The sequence below is a fragment of the Arachis stenosperma genome, chromosome 9 (assembly GCF_014773155.1).
Source record: "Arachis stenosperma cultivar V10309 chromosome 9, arast.V10309.gnm1.PFL2, whole genome shotgun sequence".
NCBI classification, from domain to species: domain Eukaryota; kingdom Viridiplantae; phylum Streptophyta; class Magnoliopsida; order Fabales; family Fabaceae; genus Arachis; species Arachis stenosperma.
The window spans coordinates 5,662,213-5,681,663 of NC_080385.1; the positions used below are offsets into that span (position 1 = coordinate 5,662,213).

At 32.1% G+C, this 19,451-nt stretch overlaps 4 protein-coding genes across 5 annotated transcripts; 1 reads left to right on the plus strand and 3 right to left on the minus strand.

The window, feature by feature from the left end:
* Positions 1 to 1,415: 1,415 nt before the first annotated feature.
* Positions 1,416 to 3,433, minus strand: LOC130948920 (zinc finger protein 1-like). Its single transcript, XM_057877781.1, has 2 exons — positions 2,836 to 3,433; positions 1,416 to 1,468 (listed from the first exon to the last, which is right to left on the minus strand). The coding sequence occupies exons 1-2, from the start codon at positions 3,431 to 3,433 to the stop codon at positions 1,416 to 1,418; spliced, it is 651 nt and encodes a 216-aa protein (XP_057733764.1).
* A 2,052-nt stretch (positions 3,434 to 5,485) lies between these two features.
* On the minus strand, positions 5,486 to 6,180 carry LOC130948596 (60S ribosomal protein L27-like). Its single transcript, XM_057877387.1, has one exon. It carries the CDS (start codon positions 6,111 to 6,113, stop codon positions 5,706 to 5,708), a length of 408 nt encoding a protein of 135 aa, XP_057733370.1. The 5' UTR covers positions 6,114 to 6,180; the 3' UTR covers positions 5,486 to 5,705.
* A 2,110-nt stretch (positions 6,181 to 8,290) lies between these two features.
* LOC130948597 (putative F-box protein At1g49610) lies at positions 8,291 to 10,839 on the plus strand. Of its 2 annotated transcripts, none has more exons than XM_057877388.1 (4): positions 8,291 to 8,498; positions 8,867 to 10,128; positions 10,223 to 10,411; positions 10,527 to 10,839. In XM_057877388.1, exons 2-4 carry the CDS (start codon positions 8,893 to 8,895, stop codon positions 10,737 to 10,739), a joined length of 1,638 nt encoding a protein of 545 aa, XP_057733371.1. In that variant the 5' UTR covers positions 8,291 to 8,498; positions 8,867 to 8,892; the 3' UTR covers positions 10,740 to 10,839. The 2 variants fall into 2 exon arrangements, with proteins under 2 accessions (XP_057733371.1, XP_057733372.1); XM_057877389.1 differs by having other exon boundaries at positions 8,878 to 10,128.
* A 1,795-nt stretch (positions 10,840 to 12,634) lies between these two features.
* On the minus strand, positions 12,635 to 13,440 carry LOC130948599 (60S ribosomal protein L27-like). Its single transcript, XM_057877391.1, has one exon. The coding sequence runs from the start codon at positions 13,347 to 13,349 to the stop codon at positions 12,942 to 12,944; it is 408 nt and encodes a 135-aa protein (XP_057733374.1). The 5' UTR covers positions 13,350 to 13,440; the 3' UTR covers positions 12,635 to 12,941.
* Positions 13,441 to 19,451: the final 6,011 nt, after the last annotated feature.

Genomic DNA, 19,451 nt, shown 5'->3' on the forward strand with positions numbered 1-19,451 from the left:
ATGGGTGGTAAGTAGTTCCTATAAGCAGACGGCATGGTTCAAATTCAACAAAAACTACTTTCGATACACCAGTCCGCTTCACTAATGCAAATTCTTTAGATTTTTTTTTTTGCGTTATTTTTTATTTTTTTCGCATTTCTCTTTCTTTATTTTCGTTTTTTAATTGAGGTTCATTTGGATCTAAAAATAAATTAGATGTATTTTTGTTAATAATGGAGTCTTTTTGACTACTTGTGTAAAATTGAACTAATTTCGATTCATTTGTATGTTAACTGAGGTTTATCTGATGCTGCTGATAAGTACTGAATAAATTTTTTATTCCTGAAGTAATTTCAGTTCATTTTTTAATTTAATTGGTTTTATTTGGATACAATAATGAATTGGATGTGTTTTTGTTGATGATTACATTTTTTTACTACTTGTTCAAAATTGAAATAATTGAATGGAATGGGGTGAAATCCTGTAATTGTAATTGAATAAAATGAAATGAATAATTTTATTCTTTCTGCTAAAAAATTTGGTAAATATTTATCAACAAGTGAACCACAATTAACACACAAATGAATCAAAATTAGTTCAGATTTGACCAAACAGTTAAAAAGACTCAATTATTAACAAAAACACATCGAATTTATTTTTGGATCCAAATAACCCCAATTAAACTAAGAAATTAACTGAAACTATATAAAAAATAAAAAATTTAATCAGTACTTATCAACAGCATTAAGTGAATCTCAATTAATATAAATGAACCGAAATAAACTAAAAAATAAACCAAAATTATTTAATGATGACATCAGAGAGAAAATTAGAACTAATAAAAATATTAGCAAAATATTATCGATAGTGACGATAAAAAAATAAAAAAAAAAAAAGAAAAAGATTCAATATTGAGAGAGAAAAAGAACAAGAAAAAGAAGAAGAGAAGAAGAAGAAGAGGCGAAGAAATAAAAAATATATATATTTATAAAATTGTTATAAGTTAAATTTATTTAAATATTTTAATTAGATATAGAGCTTTGTTGATTTTTAAAAGCTTCTAACTTTTTAAAATTACAAACATAAAATACATGATTTTTAATTTATATATCAAGTATAAATGATATATTTGCAAGCACAATTGTCCTTCCAAAAATCTTTTATCAAATCATGTCTTATTTTGATTGACTGAGTACTATCATTTTAAAAAAATTATAATTCATAAATTAATTTTAATAATCTAAAAAATGGGTTTTATCACACTAAATCACCAATCATTATGATTAATATAATAAATAAAATAAATAAATATATTATTAATTAACTCGAATACTTGTCCATAGAAACTATACTAATCCTAGTACATGTTAATAAAATCGGATAATATTTTAATCTATTTATATTATCCCTACATTAGAAGATGAGTATACATTCTTTTAGAGCTTGAGCGTCAAATCGATCTCTCCTTGAGGTTTGTTATTCCCTAAACCTGTTAAAAAAATATAAAAAATAAGACTAATGATAAACAAGAGGCAACAATAATTGAAATAAAAAAAAATAAATTAAAATATAAAATAAAAAACAAAAAAAAAGTTAAAATAGAATATAAAAAGAATTATTTTATTTTTATTCAATTTTTTAATGCTATAAAAAAAAGACTACTCAATCTAATTTATTCACACTATAATTTAAAAATTTGAATCAGAGAAATTTTTCGATTTTCTATCTAAGGGACTCGCTCGACCTAACATAACTTGTTCACGTCATGATTTCATCAACAAACAACAACAACAAAGCCTTATCATATTAAGTGGGGTCGGCTACATGAATCAAACGACATCATTATGCTCTTTCATGTATCATGTCTACAAAGAGACCGTTTACATGTAGATCTCGTTTGACCACCTCATGGATGGTCTTCTTAAGTCTTCCTCTGCTTTTCGCCCTTTGTCCATCTTCCATCTCATCCACCCTCCTGACTGGATGTTCTATCGATCTTCTTCTCACATGTCCAAACCACCTGAGACGCGATTCAACCATCTTTTCTATAATGGGTGCTACTCCAACTCTCTCCCTTATATCTTCATTCCTTATTTTATCCAATCGCGTATGATCACTCATCCATCTCAACATCTTCATCTCTGCCACACTCAACTTATGTTCATGCTCCCCTTTAACCGCCCAACACTCCGTACCATACATCATGATTTCATCAACGAAAATAAAAAATATTTTGGTACTTCTCTAATCTCTCTTTATACGAAAACTACAATAATCTATGAGGTATTTATAATCTTTTGTTAAATTAAAATAATAAAAATTCTAAACTTAATTAGATAAAATCTAATCTAATAATTAAATAAAAAAATCAAAATACATTAAATTAAATTAAGAGTAAAGTATATTTTCTATCTTTAAAGTTTATAATTTTTTTTTCAAAAAATACTCCGTAACTTCTAATATTACTTAATTTTGTCCCTCACATTTTCTATTTGTATCAAAATTATTTTAGATGTTATTTCCATCTAAAATATTGGAGACAAAATCAAAAATATTTACAAATAATTTTAAAACAAATCGAAAAACATTAATAATACAATTGAATAAATCAAAAACGTTAGAAACAAAATTGAATAAAATTAAACATAAAAAAAATTTTAAATAAAGTTATAAACTTCAAAAAAAAACATGTATGTTACCCTTAAATTAAATATTCTAAAAATATCAAATAATAACCTTTAAATAATACTTAAAACACTAACATTTGAATCATGTATTAAAAAACATATGCTTAAAGACGATGATGATAGAATTAAAAGCTATATAATTGTAATTCATGCAATGCTGCGACATTACCTGGTTGTTGTTGTTGTTTATTTGTTTGGTTTGGATTCATGTTTTCACCTAAACTCAACCGTGACTGTTGTGGTAACAAATTCATTGTCAATAATTCTTTTTGCGGCAATACTTCTCTGTCCTGCGGCGGCAACGCCGGTCCCGGCGGCGAATGATGCCTGCTACGTTGAGGATTCATGATTTGATTTTCCAACAATACATTATGAAGGTACCCAGGCCCAAGTGCAATTGAAGACCTATTATGAATCATTGCTTGTGGTGGTTGTTGCATCCCTAATGTTCTACTACTATGACTAAAAGCAGAAAAATTTGAATAATAATTTTGCATATTAGACTGAGATGGTGGTAAGTAGTTGATATAAGCAGATGCCATGGCGAGAATGTTGTCTCTCTTCACGGCGGCTCTCTCCAATTTGTGTGCATTCTGATGCCCTCCCAAAGCTTGGCTATTGGAGAATTTCTTGTTGCAAAACTTACACTGTAACCGTCTCTTATTTTGCGGATATTTTTTTAGTAGCTTACATGACTTTGATGATGGGGCAAGAAGCTTTCCACAATCTCTACCGTGGCTACTAGTATTGTCTGATGATGCCACCATGTTTCAGCTCTTGGTAATCAAAACTATGTATTGACAAATTCTATGTTTTTTCTTGTGTTGACTTTTGACAAATTGTATGTTCTTATATAAAGAGGATTATCTAGGATATGATATTGTTGCCTTTTTAGTTCTCCTCAATTTTAATTTGAATTATATATATTCTTTCCAATTATAGTACAGTTTCGATTTAGTTAACTAAGTTATCATGCTATGTTATTACATATCAAATCTTTTTTTTTTTAATTTAATTACTATATTAAATTGCATATGAGATTAATTTGAAATTCAATCCTAGATTGATTCTCCAACTAGGATGTTTACGATGTAATTTAAATTGGTCTTAGAAAAAAAATCCATACAATTTGAAGTATATAATTTGTTGCACCTTGATTGGATCCGTTTTATTTTATTTCAAATTTAATTAAGTCTGATCCAAACTATTGCGCTTTCGATTGGTTTAGTTTATTTAGTTTTAAAAAAAATTAAAATTTTATTATCAAAAATAAAAATAATTTTAATTTGATAAAACAAATAAATAAGTAAATCTCGTTTTATTTTTACAAAATACTTACTAACTAATAATAGTACATAAATAAGATAAAAACGCGTAACAAATTAAACATTTTATATGTAAAATTTAAATTTAATAATAAATAATAATATTATATTACATTTGAATTATATATATTCTTTCCAATTATAGTACGGTTTCGATTTAGTTAGCTAAGTTATCATGCAATGTTATTAGTTTATTACATATCAAATCTTTTTTTGTTTAAATTTAATTACTATATTAAATAGCATATGAGATTAATTTTGAAATTCAATCCTAGATTAATTCTCCAACTAGGTGTTCACGATGCGTTTTAAATTGGTTTTGAAAAAAAAAAATCGATTTGAGGTATATAATTTTTTGCACCTTGGATTGGATCAGTTTGATTTGATTTTTAAATTCAATCAAGTCATATCCAAACTACTGCGCTTTTGATTGGTTTGGTTTATTTAGTTTTTAAAAACAATTTTAAAATTTTATTATTAAAAATAAAAATAATTTTAGTTTGATAAAACAAATAAATAAATGAATTTCATTTTATATTTACAAAATACTTACTAAATAATAATAGTATATAAATAAGATAAAAATGCACAACAAATTAAACATTTTATATTTAAAATTTAAATTAAATATTTATAAAAGATATATTTATAAATTAAAATTGATTTTAAATAAAGTTGACTTTTTAAATGAAAATATCAATTCTAAATGAAAAATTGGTTTTTTATTCCATCTTTAAATGAAAAAACAATTGTTGTTTTTTTAAATCAATTTTTATTTTAAAATTAGTTTAAAATTGATTTATTATTTTTGTTACCAATTAATAACCGGTTTCCTCATTCAAGGAAGCAAGCTAACTAAAGCTTCTCTATTGACAAACATTGAAATTATTGTTCTCACCCAAACAGTATTCATGCTATACCAAACACTTATTTCATCTTACGGCTCAGGCGAGAAACCCAGTGGTGATATGACTTCATCAGAAAGGTTTAAGGCATTTGAGGTCTTGCAGCTCTAAGTTTCATTGTGATGTCATATTTAGAATTGAAGTATATTCTGTCTTACAATTTGCAACATTGAAAGGAAGGGTATAATGGATGGTACTGTCGTACTGAACAAAATTTTCAACATAGAAAACATTCACTCATCGAAAGTGCCCCATAAGGCCATAACAAGGTATTTCAACAGCCATGTTATTCTTTCCACAAGATGAAATATATACTACTACACTGAATAGCATTCTAAGTAACAACACCAAAATTTGGCAATTCATCTACCACGGTCTTAACTCTTAAAAGTCATCATTCACAAAATCATAGCTCTTTGCTGAACATGTGATCTGAAAATTCTTAAAGGCATGCTACAACACTGTATTATAAAAAGGTTAAACCCAGTACCATATGAAACCAAAGGCAAAAACTCAGAAAATCAATATTAATCTTAACAAAATTGCTGCCACATTTACTCTAGCTATAAGTTATTTTTATCGGATTAAATTAAATTAGATTCAACAACAACATTTATCTACTAGCATATAATCCAAAATGTAGCATTTGGTAAAACGCAGCGTTTGGAAAACATAATCCCGAAAATGAAACTATAACAATCCAAACAGATCCTGAATAAACTCAGAACACATATAAGCACCAAAACTAATAATTAAACATCTTTAGAAATGTAAAATGAAAAAAAAAAGGGCACCATTTTTTGAAATGCTTAGAATCTGAGCTTGGTGAAGAACCAACGATTCTTGCCGGTCTTGAACCTCTCCTCGAGCCTCTTCTTGGTCTCTTTAAGCGCCGCAACCTTCTTGTCCTTCGACTGAAGCGACTCGACCGTAACGGCGTCCTTCAAATCCACGTCAAGCGTGTAGCGCGTGGGCATCACGTGCTGGTAGTTAACCATCTTAACGAACGCCTTGACGCGCGACTTCTTCGCCGTCTTCTTGGCGGAGTCCCTCTTCACAACCTTCGAAGGGTACTTCTTGATCCCGGCGACGAGGCAGTGGCCGTAGGGGCGGTCGCGGGTGCCATCGTCGAAGGCGCGTATGATGACGGCTTTGCGACCCGCGTAACGGCCTTGCAGCACGATAACCGCTTTGTTTGGTTTCAAGAACTTCACCATCTTCCTTCTTCTGCTTCCGCTGCGTGTTCTTGGTTATGGAGGAAGAGGAGCGAGGCGTGTTAAACCCTAGATCTAGATGAATATAAAATCTAGTATGATTGGGCCTGTGTCGAAAGACTGGGCTCAGTGTATTCAGGATGCAAGCCCACAATGTTCTCACCAAAAATTTATACATGCCCAAATTTTTTGACAAAAACAGTTTCCCTTCTAGTTTGTTTGTTTTATGTAGTGTTAAGATTTAAGAATGGATTACTTTAGAAATTAGATACTTTTTGTTATCATAATTGATTTCATCTTCATGATGAACAACATTAACACATGATAATAAAATCATGAATTCTAAAGCAAGGATTGTAAAAGATATGTAACTCCTATTGAATAACAGGAAGAAAAATTCTTAAACAATGAATACAATAAGTGGATGAAAACTTAGGAAAATATGTAACTCCTATTGAATTCATTATAACGGATGATTTTAAAACAATGCCACTCAATTTTATATCTCTGGGCAAATTTAAAATAAATCTGAATTCACTTTATTGTATGCCATTTGTGTATGATATAATGTGTTCTAGTTTAGTAGCCCTCCAAGGTATGATTTGCAAGTCAAAATTGTTATGCCATTCAGGGAACCCAAACCAATCAGATTGCCAATTGCTTAATATTATTTTATATTCTTATTAGAAATGATTAAAAAATATTAAAGAAACAAACGTCGTAAATATGTTTGAGGAATGTAACTTAGATGACAAATTTTGATGACTATTAATTTAAAGAAAAATGATAGTTGTACAACACTAATCAATCTTTAATTAATTTTTAATCAGATTTAAATAATATTTAATTATTTTTTTATTGAAACATGTCCTTATTTTATAGATACATATCTATAAATGAATTTTTGGTGACTATATCTATAAATGAATTTAATTTAAATTTTAAAATTCACTCACTTTATATCATAGTTAGTTACTGTAACTTTGCTTTTTTTACGTAACTTCAATAACAAATAAAGTTTTTTATTCCTTATTCTATGGGACATTCACCCTGCATTAGTGAATCCAAAACCAAAAAGATTCTTTCCTGTTGAATTCTTCCTCTCGTCTTCATTGGTGAAGACGTATCACCACCTTCCAACTAAAGTACTCTCTCATTCTACATTGGTGAAAACTATCATTATTTTTTACACATGTGTTTATATAATTTGTTAAAAAATATCATGTTCAACATTTTTAATTATATTTAAAAATAAATATAAAAATTCTATTCTTATTTAATTGGAACAAGGTTGATCTTATTTAGTTTTTGTAATAGAGTTGTAATTAGATTAACATTGCAACTCTTAAAAAATACAGACACTTTCAATATTATACATAAATTTTAAAAAATAGAACTTTTTATTAAGTGAAAAAAGAAAGATAACATATTTTCACGAATGAACTCAACCAAATTTTTTTAGAATTTTACAAGCAGAATTACTAAAATTTAAATTCTAACTAATTTTATTTTTGGATGTGTATTTAAATTGTAATATATTAATAATTAAATATATTAAATTTGAAACAGAAATTTAAAATTAAAATTAAAATTAAAATTTTAGTTTTATTTAATTTGTATTTTGAATATATTTAAAATTTTTAAATGTGTTTGTTTTATTTTTTTAAAATTATTATAATAAAAAATTGAATATTGTACCACTTTTAAAAAATACCTAGTTAAACTGTAATTTAAAAAACCACTTTAAATGCAATTTCACGATTTAATTCGGGTAAAATAGGGAACTTCCAGTTGTTGAAAAATTACAACCTAATAAGAGATAAGGGGTTTACTATCACTATTGCTGATAGAAGGTTTTTAAAAAATGTTAATGATAAAATTATTTTTGAATAATTTAAAAATACAATAGAAGAATTAATAAATATTATATATTTTATAAATAATAAAAAAAATTATATGTAATAAACAATTTATTTATTTGATCTCATTTTTATTGTAATGTTTGAATAAATACTTAAAAATATAAAAAATTCAAAACAAAATTTAATTTTTAATTTTTAATTTTAAAAAATGTTGTCATTCACCGTAAATAAATTTACTTAACAAAAATTTAATTTTTTAATAATGACTATAAAAATTTACATCAAAATTTAATTTTCTACCAAGGTTGATGTAGAAGAAAGATGAGCTAGTTCCTCCACAGATGATGAAGCTGCTGCGCGTTTGCTGAGGAGTGAGGGTTTTGTCTTCAAAATCTGCAAGGGATTGGGGCTTAGGGCTGCTCAACAAGTCAACAGAGGATTTGGGGTGGGATGATCTCCAATTAAAAGAAACCCTAACTCAGAGCATTAGCAGTGATAGATTCAAAGAAGGGGAAACGTTTCTTCGGTAAATGCTTCTTCCTCAAACCTATAATCTTAATAACTTAATATAGCTTCTGCTAGCACGTCTTCAAACATCGCTTTCTTTCTTTCTTTCGTTTGAGGAATTTATCATTTAGTCCTTGATGTTAATGTTTACTTTTTTTTTTTCCGAAAAAAAATAATGCTACATATCTAAATATTTTGTTAATTAAGTCCAACTAAGTTAGTCGAACATCAATAAAAACTAATTATGAATAGCATTGCTCCAAATCTTATTGTTTAACTTTGTTAGAATTGGTTTATAAGAAAGACTTGATTACTTGATGCGATATCTGACTTTAAATGCGTCCCTTCTCAGATTATTCATTTTTATGATGTTATACTTGCTCTTAGGAACACGATAGTTTGAAGAGAAAGAAATGGACCGAATATCTGTTATGCCAAAATTTATACTTCATGACATCCTCGGAAGGTTGCCAGACAAAGATGCTGCAAGGACTAGTGTTTTGTCAAAGTCGTGGAGAGAAACATGGTTTTCATTTCCCATATTGTCTGCTTGCGACAAGGATTTTATTAATTTGCATGAATCACCATTATATCCAGAAGGTGCTCGTTTGCTTAGCAAATTAGATACATTCATTGAGTATGTGAGTAAAAGATTGAGGCGGCTCCGTAACCAAGGATTAGCAGTCAAAAAACTTAAGCTCAATACGCAATATATATCTAATAAGATGCTTGTGTCACGGTTCCACCATGTTGATGAATGGATACAGATGGCAAGTGAAAGTGGTATCGAAGTACTAGAGCTTAACCTCGCTCTTAGCCTGGACAAATTATATAACCTTCCACTTTGTCTCACTGAAGCCAAGTCACTCACTAAGTTGGTGTTGACTGGGGGAATCAGACTTGACCCAGCATTCTTAAACCATTCACTCAAGTTTTTCTCAGTGAGAAAATTGCTTTTTCATAGTATACTTATTGGAGATGAAAGGGTTATGGAGCATTTCATTTCACATTGTCCTCTAGTTGAACATTTAAGTCTTACTCATTGTCTTCTATATAAACCTTTAAGTGTAGCAGATCCACCCGGTTCTAGGGCCAATTATGTGAAATCGTTAAGCTTGCATGGTCTACAAAAGCTGAAGCGAGTTGAAGTTCAAGGAATAGAAGACGTATATATTGATGCTCCGAATCTTGAGAATTTATGCTATCTTGCTGGTATTGTGGATGCATCTTTCAAGCTGAATTTAGATAGTTACAAAAAGTTGAGATGGTTGAGCTTATTTTGTGTGAGAGTAGAGATGTGGTTACTTGAACAATTGCCCAAGATTCCATTCCTTGAGAATTTGATATTGAAACATTGTTCTTTGTGTGAGAGGATTAATATTTCAGGTTCTCAACTCAAGTTCTTGGAGTTAACAAATTGCTCTAACTTGAAAGAGATCAATATTGATGCTCCAAATTTATTATCATGTGAGTATAGTGGAAAAGACGAACCTGTTATATCTTTTCGTGGAATTTCTAATCAACTGGATGTCAGTGCTCATATCCACTTGAATCATCAGGATGTTGATAGATTGAGGCAATTTATCCAAAACATTGAGCCCCAAGAGGTTTTGACGTCTCTGTCCGTTTTTATCATCCAACCATATCCTGTAAGTATAGACTTTCTACTTAATTGGTTCCTTCTGCTTGCATTTTTGCCATATATATTTATTTATTTGTCTTTTTGTACCCCGAATTATGCAGATTATAGAAAGCGTAGATATATTGCAAGGTTCATCATCTCCACCAAGTATTAAACACATGCAATTATCTGCTGTCTCGGATAGGCAAACTTGCTTTTTTCCGGTTATGAATTGGTTGCTTTCAAGTTGCTTCCCGGAAACTATTTCATTCAGCTTGCATTACAGTTTTAATTTGAGGGCATTCATGGTGGTATGTTATTGTCTCCCAATTTTCTGTTTTATTTTCTCATTTACAACTTTCAGTTATAAATAAATAAAAGGTTACGGAGCCTCTAACTTTGTCAGTTATTTCATAAAAACAACAGTATTTCTATGAGATGCTGATGGGAAGCAAGAAGGGCGAGTGCTATTGCTATTCAAGGGGTCCTGAGTGTTGGTGGCATGGCTTGAAAGTTGTCAAGATCACACATCTAGAAAGGATTTATGAAAATGTTGAAGATCTCAAGGCCATGTTAAATGCATTGCCCTTATCTCGTAATTACGATGAAGAATTTATCACTTTTACCTTAGAGTTGTAATCTTGCTATTATTAGCTGATGGGCATTCCTCGTTTCTATGATGTGCCTATACTTTTATTTTAGTGGTTAAGTTTGAATCTTTTTTCTTAAAATTTTTTAAATTCTGTGGTCCTTTTTAACGGTCTCTAGCCAATATGAACTTGCAAAAAATAACTTTTTATCTCGCTCATTCTCCATTTCCAAGATAATAGTATTATTAAATATTAAGTATATAATAAAAGTTAAAGGTAAATAGATAATAGTATTATTAAACATATTATCATTATTATAATTCAAAATAATACCACTCAATTTTCTATCTTTTGCAAATTTAAAATAAATTTGAATTCACTTAGTTGTATGTCATTTGTGTACACTCTAATGTGTTCTAGTTTAGTAGATCTCCAAGGTATGATTTGCAAGTCAAAAATGCTATGCCATTATGGCAACCAACAATGCTAGGAACCAAAGAAGGTAACATCCAAAATCTGTGGATGGTGTTTATCTTAGGCATTTATGCTATGCCATTATGGCAACCAACAATGCTAGGAACCAAAGAAGGTAACATCCAAAATCTGTGGATGGTGTTTATCTTAGGCATTAAGATGTTTCTTCTGATAAGTATCAGAATGTTTCTTTTTCATACTAAATATATGTTTTTTTATATATCTTTTAAATTTTTGTATTGCAAATGTAAATGTTTAGTGTTTCGTGATCTTCGCTCCTAATTCTCCAACGTATCATTCAAAATTTTAATTTGGGGTGAGAAGCAATTAATATCAAATATTATAAGTTAAAAATAAATAAAATTAATTAAATATAATTATAAATTAGTTAAATTGTTTACTTTTTGATTGATCACCTCTTGGTTTCATACTTTTCCTTATGGCAACCCAAACCAATCAGATTGCCAATTGCTTAATATTATTTTATATTCTTATTAAAAAATATTAAAAAAACAAACGTTGTAAATAGTAAATACATTGAAATATTGAATGTTTGAAGCTAAAAATAATTTGCCCTCTTTGGATGATTCTAGAATTGAGAAATGAATAATTTTAACCAGGAGGCTGTATTTCGAATTGAGCGTTCGGAACATTATAGAATTGAATTCTTTGGATTTTACGCTAAATAATGACATAAATTTGAATCTTTCTTACAATAGCCAATTAAAATTCTGTTTTGAAATTATACAAGAATTCAAGTCTTGCAACTGGGTGGGGTTGCCGGGTGGGGAAGAGAAAAAGGAGAAGCCAATTCCAATTATAGGCATTCCGATTCATATAATTAAATTCTTTTTATATAAATTAAATTCAATTCTGTAATTTAGTGTTTTATTCCAAATAGCAAACATCAAATCAACATCATAATAAACGAAATTAAATTCATTTGCATCCTATCTTTTTCCTATTGCAATCAAGTGATAATAGACCCGTAAAGCTAAAGTATGTAAATTGTAATAATTGTTAACATAACAAGCTAAGATATAAAAGATCAAGTGAAAAAGAAAACAAAAGTCCAAGCTACAAGGCCTGGGGCCATGTGAATTTAGATGGCATGGTTTCCCATATGAAGAACTGGATGGTTAAAATGAGAACTGAAAGAGAAACATGATTGAATAGCATGGTATAGCACTATAGCATGTGACCCCAAATGAATGAATCTTCAATGTGTTCAAAAACATGGAGCCACGATCTATTTTCTTTCTTTCTTTACAATTCTTTTTCTATCTATATTTAGGGTGTTTGTTTACTCCTACGGATTCAAATATCATTTCTCCATTTTCTTAATGGTATTCAGACCAACTAGGCTTAACAATCTTTTGTGTACAAAATTTGTAAAACTCGTGACTTCATCATATCATAACAAACCCAGTGCCATATGAAACCGAAGCCAAAAACCCAGAAAATCAAACATTAATATTAACAAAATCAGTGACACGTTTACTCAATTTATTACTATGCTATTTTTATCAGATTAAACTAAATTAGATACTTAAGACAAATTAGATTCAACAGACAATAGGCACAGTTATCTACTAGCATATGACCCAAAATGTAGAATTTGATGAAACACATCCTTTGGAAAACATAATATAAAAAATGAAACTATTAAAATCCAAACAGATCCTGAATAAGCTCACAGCACAAAAATTCCCAAAACTAATAGTAAGAAATTCTCAGAGATAAGTAAAATGGAAAACGACACCGTTTTTTGAAATGCTTAGAATCTGAGCTTGGTGAAGAACCAACGATTTTTGCCAGTCTTGAACCTCTCCTCGAGCCTCTTCTTGGTCTCTTTAAGCGCCGCAACCTTCTTGTCCTTCGCCTGAAGAGACTCGACTGTGACGGCGTCCTTCAAATCCACGTCAAGCGTGTAGCGCGTGGGCATCACGTGTTGGTAGTTAACCATCTTAACGAACGCCTTGACGCGCGACTTCTTCGCCGTCTTCTTGGCGGAGTCCCTCTTCACAACCTTGGAAGGGTACTTCTTGATCCCGGCGACGAGGCAGTGGCCGTAGGGGCGGTCGCGGGTGCCATCGTCGAAGGCGCGTATTATGACGGCTTTCCGACCCGCATATCGGCCTTGCAGCACGATAACCGCTTTGTTTGGTTTCAAGAACTTCACCATCTTTCTTCTCCGCTTTTCCGCTTCTCTCTCTTTGTTCTTGTTTATGGAGGAAGTGGCGAAACCCTAGACGTAGACTAGTTGAAAATATGTAGAAACAACAATTGGGTCTGAATGAGATGGCGAAGCCCGATTTAAGAAAGATTGGGCTATTGACCAAAACAATAACAAACATTGGACCTAATAAAAAATGTATAAATTACCAAAAAATGGTGTATTAATGCTCTTGTTAGCAAAATAGAATAATAGGTGCAAATATAATTAGAAAAATGAATGAGTGAAAAAGGAAGGATTGGAGTTCTTTTTGTACAAATTTATAAAAAACACAGTAGATGTGCTCATTCTTTAGTAAAAAAAAAGTTTAAGTTTAGCTGTTGATTTTGTGTTTTAGGATTTATCTCTTCTAAAATTAATTAGTATCCTCAGTAATAATAAAAGAGGATCCGTTACTCGGGCCTGCTACACATACAAGTTTACAAGCTTACAAGTTGGCCCAGCCTAAATAGAACTCACGCGCATGAAGAGAGATAACATGGCACGTCAAAATCACGCGCTCAACACTCAAACGGTTACGTATGGCAGACTCTTCCACTTCTTCCACTTCTCAAAGCGCTTTGAAAACAAGGAAACCCTCCCATTTTCGAGGGAAAATCAAAGTTCAAAATATACAAATCGTTGTTCGAAACCTCCATCAAAATACCATCAAACTCTCCGTGAAGAATCTGAAGAGAAAACAAAGCAACAATACTCAACGTAAGTTCATTAAAATTCCTGTATATTTTACTTTTCTTCTACGTCGTTCTTCTAGGGTTTACTATTATTCTTGCTTCTTTGTTACACTGTTCTAAGTTCTACGTCGTTCTTCTAAGTTTTACGTCGTTCTACGTTGTTGTTCTAACTTCTCCTGCTATTGTTGTTGATTTTTGGGGGTTTATTCCGTAGATTGGGGGTGTATACTGCTTAACCTTGTAATGTGGCTTGATATTGAAGCATGGTTGAGTGATATCTGACTAATATCTATATGCATGCATCTGAATAATATCTATGGGTGTATCTCACTGTTATCAATGGGTGTATCTTGCTGATATCTTTGGGTGTATTTGACTCATATATATGGGTGTATCTTAATGGGTGTATCTTACTGTTATCAATGGGTGTATCTTATTGTTATTAATGGGTGTATCTTACTGATATCTTTGGGTGTATTTTTCGTTTCAGAGAAAATGGCAGCAAGAAACCAAACAAAAGACCTTAAGTGTGCCACACATCTCCTGAGTGATAAGTTCAGAAACATGACTGAGGAGAAGAAGGCGCTTGTGAGGGATCTCGGATTTGGTGGGTTGATCACATCCCACCACTAAGGGTGGATCACCAACTCTTAAGGGAGCTGGCAAACAACTTCAAACTTGGGGAGAACATACTAAAGACAGGATATGGTTCTTTCCAAATAACCCCAAAAAATAGGTCATGCGCTTGGCATCAATGCAACAGGTAACTAGCTTAAAATTATAGGTGTATATTAAGTTGTTGCTTGGGTGAATTTAAGTTGATGCTTGGGTGTATTTGAACCGACTTGAATACTTTGTTGTCTTCCTTTTTGTAGGAGATCTATTTCCTGAGAAAGTTGAGTATAAGAAACTTTCTGATGATGACAAAATAATTTATAGAAGATTCCAGGGTAAGACCCTCAAAAGTCTTACCGATGAAATGATGGAAATCGGCGTTGGCAACGAAGAGGAACGCCTGATGTTCAAGAGGATATTCATCCTCTACATACAGATGGCGTTCCTTTTGCCAACGACGATAAACAAAATATCGCTCGTGCACCTGGCCCCAATTTTTAAGATGGACGGCATATCGGAGAGAAACTGGGGGGGCATGTTTTGACCTTCATGGTAAAGGGCATCACAGACTACCAGGAGAAGAAGAAGAAGGCAATTAATGGCTGCCTCTTCGCCCTGATGATAATCTACTTTCATCTTTCAAAAAACAAAGGCAAGAACAGGGCTGAAAGACCACCAAAGCCCTGGATTGCCAACTGGACTAAGGAGCAGTTGGTGGAAAGAATGACTGCAGAAAGAGAGGAAATTTTGGTAAGTAAACATAATAAGTTGGTGTATTTTATTTACCTGAATGCTGCTAACTAAAATATCTCATGTTTCAGGGGATTGTGAAGATGGCAGAGACAAGAGAAAAAATGAAAGAAAAAAGAAAAAAAAGAAAAAAAAAACAAGAAATAAAAAAAACAAAAAAAAGGAAGACGAGTCCAACATCGTCTTCGGAGACAGAAACTACTGACAGTGACACTTCTACCTCTGAGTCTGAGGCTCAAGAAGACTCAGAGGATTCAGAAAGAAAACACCCCAGCAAAAAGGGGAAAAAGTAAGTACCATACTTGGGTGTAATTTCTTTTTCGAGTTGAGTGTATTTTGTTTGATCACGTTGGGTGTATGTAGTTTATTAAGCAGGGTGTGTTTCCTTTGCTGCATTGGGTGTATATTGTATATTCAATTGGGTGTATCTCCTGAATTCATTTGGGTGTATTTTTAGTATGTTCTAAATGATGATTGTTTGCCTTCCAGAATGGACTCCAGAAAAAGAAAGCAGAGGCAAGAGGAGTCAGATTCTGATTCAGAATCTGAATCTGAACCAAGTGATGAGTAATGTCCTGAAATTATTACTCCTTCCTTTTGGCTTCATTATAAAGATTTCGTGTATTAACTGAAGTGTCTATTATTAACTTATAGGAGCGAAGAATCATCACCTGCGGAGAAGGAGAAGAAAAAGAAAAAAACAAAAACAACACCAAAAAAGTAAGCAATTCTTTAGATAATATTCTGTGATAAAATTAATTTTTTATTTCTGATTGGTACTCTTTTTTTTCCACCCAAAACACAACAAAAAAAGAAAAAAGTTGTTGTGGAGGATTCACCTCCTGAAGAAGATCAAGACTTTGACGGGTATAGTACCTCGTAAGCTATATTACGGTCTATCATCGTAATTATTTTTGTTAACATCTTATTTTATGAATGTAGTGAGAGATATGAAATATCAAGTGACGAACTCGATGAATGGCTAAGGGAAAAGGTTGATAAATCTGCTGCAGAGGGGTATGTCTTGCTGGGCTGTGTATTTGAGATTTTGGTATCTTTTGTTTGCTAATAATTGTATCTTGTTTCGCAGGGAGAACCAAGCTGACCTGCGATCGACAGAAGGTCGCTATGTGTCCTTTGAAACGTAAGAAGCTTTATTATTTAATAAAATCTTGTTATCATGATTTGGATGTATTTTGTGGAACCATTTGGGTGTATTTTGTGGATCAAGTTGGGTGTATGTTGTTTACTAAGTTGGGATATTTCGTTTGTTTTGTTGGGTATATATTGTCCATTCGGTTGGTTGTATCTTGTGCATTCATTTGGGTGTATTTTATACCTGTATCTTATTTTGTCTGAATAACATGAAATCTGTTTAGACTACCGGCTGTGAACTTGGGAAGTGATGATCCTTCCTCTCAAGGACGCACAGAACAGAGTAGTGTAAACCAGCCGTCACAGAGCATGTAATTTCTCTTTCAAATAACCGTTACTTTTGTTCTTCTATTACCTTCTACTTCTAATTATGTATATATTTTTTTTAGAAAAAAAAGCCCTTTATTATTTTATTCAAGAAAAAAAAGGCAGTAAAAAAAAAGCAAAAACTGCAAGTATGTAAGTTCTCAAAAAACAAAGCCTGTCTTCTTTTTGAATTGTTCGGGTGTATTTTTTGACCTTCTTTGGGTGTATTTTAGGTTGAGTCCGACTGATTCGAATATAATGGTTGTGAGGGAACAAACACCGTTGGAAGCGCTTGCAGTGTGAGTTTTCCCAAGAATATTTCAACCTTATAACTTTATTATTTTCAAATACGTTGTTAACCTTTCATTTTTCTTCTTGTTTAGAGTCCCGATCCAGGTTTTTGTGCCGGCATCCCAAACAACCACTGAGACAGATTTCGAACCAACCCCTATGCTACGGATTGAAGGGACTACAGAAACGTAAGAAATAGTATTGGGTGTATATTTGTTTAGGGTTTGGGTGTATATTTGCTAACAGTTTGGGTGTATATTGTTCCTGATCAATTTTTTTTACGCCATGATTAATTTTGTGTAACTGTGCAGCACTCCTGAACCCCCCAAACAACTTCAAGAAACCACACCCACGCTTCCCCCAGCTCCAACTAAAATGTAAGTTCATCAGACTAAAATCAATCTTTGCTTATCATCCGTATATTCTTCTTCTTACTCTTATTCTTATACATCATGATGCAGTCATCCAGCCGCAGAAGACGCTGCTGCCCTGTTGATGATGGCACGGACAACAACCTATGTTCCTAAAACAGATCCAGGGATGCCATCATTCAGCCTTGGATTAATTGATTCAAGCCAGGAGGGGGCGTCAACGCAGGAGACAGAAAGGGAAAAATCTCCAGAAACTGCAAGTATGCTAGAACAATTAGACAATTTGGTCCAAAAATTAGCAAGCAATGCGGCGAAGGGAAAAGACGAAAGTCCAGAAATTCAGAGGGGGACTAGGGGAGAAAGTTCTGCAAAGTTTGAAACTCCTGGGGGAATAAATCAAATTCCAGATGATATGAAACAAAAGTGCTACATCTGGGGGACGAGACTGAAGGAAGACGCAGATGGCAATACTAACGAGTATGAGGAGATGTGCACTCTGATTGGCCAAGGAGAATACATTTTGATGAGAATGCACCTTGTATCCCTCCAGGCAAAAAGTGATATAGAATCTTAGGTAATATTAGACTAACATTAATGTTTTTACACCAAAGTCAACTGCAATGTTTATTAATGTAAAATTGATGTCGGCATATATTTCTAGATTGTATCTGCCATCTGCCTCATCCTAAACCAGAAAAATGAAAAGAGGTTTCAGGAACAAATATACTGTCTCCCCCCCCCCCCCCCCGATATTGTGGTAAGTGTTACTTCTACGAACTTTGGGTGTATTTTCTGTATTGATTTGGGTGTATTTTTTAGGTTCGATTGGGTGTAAGTTGTGTATTTTCAGTATTTCATTTCTTGTTTCGCAATTCTTGCAGAGCATGGCACTTTTGGATCACCCAAAGGGGGAATTCATATCACCGAAAACGAAAAAGGAATTCAGGGTGGAAGCCTACCCGAGTTTCATTCCCTTCATAGATAGAAAAAAATTAACTTCGCATCCATATGTAAGTTTTCGTTTGCTAAATTTGTTAGTACGCTTATTTACTTATATGCCAAATAAAATAACACACTGTTGAAATGTGGCAATCCTTCAGATTTTTGCTCCTGTTTGCCACTCGGGGCATTGGTGGTTATGGCTGATAAATACAACAAAACAGAAATGTCAAATACTTGACCCGCTACACAAAAAAGCTCCAAGCGATGAGAGAAAGGACATTAATAAATTCATTGTAAGTTGCCTCTGTCTTCTTTACTTTAATAGATAGGTGTATTTCATTAGTTGTGTTGGGTGTATATTGTCCATTCAGTTGGGTGTATCTTGTCCATTCATTCGGGTGTATTTTCTGATTTGTTTTGGTATTTAAGGGATATGTATTTTCAAGATTGATAACATATGCCGGCGGAGAACCTCTGCAGAAAGGGGAGAACGAGAAGAAAATTAAAGCATCATATGTTGAAATATCAGGCCAAAAAACAAGGTATGAATTTGTGACTCTGAACATTAAACTTTCCTAAATGAGATTTGTAATTTATTTTCTTCGTTTTTAGCTATGACTGCGCTATCTACGTTATGAAGTGGCTTGAGTTAATTGAGCCGGAAAACATCAAAAAGGGGAAGTATGAATGAGATAATTGGCCACAGATAACTGTCTTTAGAACTATATAACTCTGTATTACTTTACTGAATTAATATTGCTGTTTAAACAGAATATACTTTTTAATTGTAGGAGGAGGTGGACCACTATAGAGTGGAGTATGCTTCTCGGATACTATTCAGTGAGATGAATAAACAGAGAGATCGGGCAATTAGAGAGAGTAGTGCTATAAGGCTGTCGAAGCCATCCTCTGTATTATTGAGTCCGTTTTGTCAGATTAATTCTGCT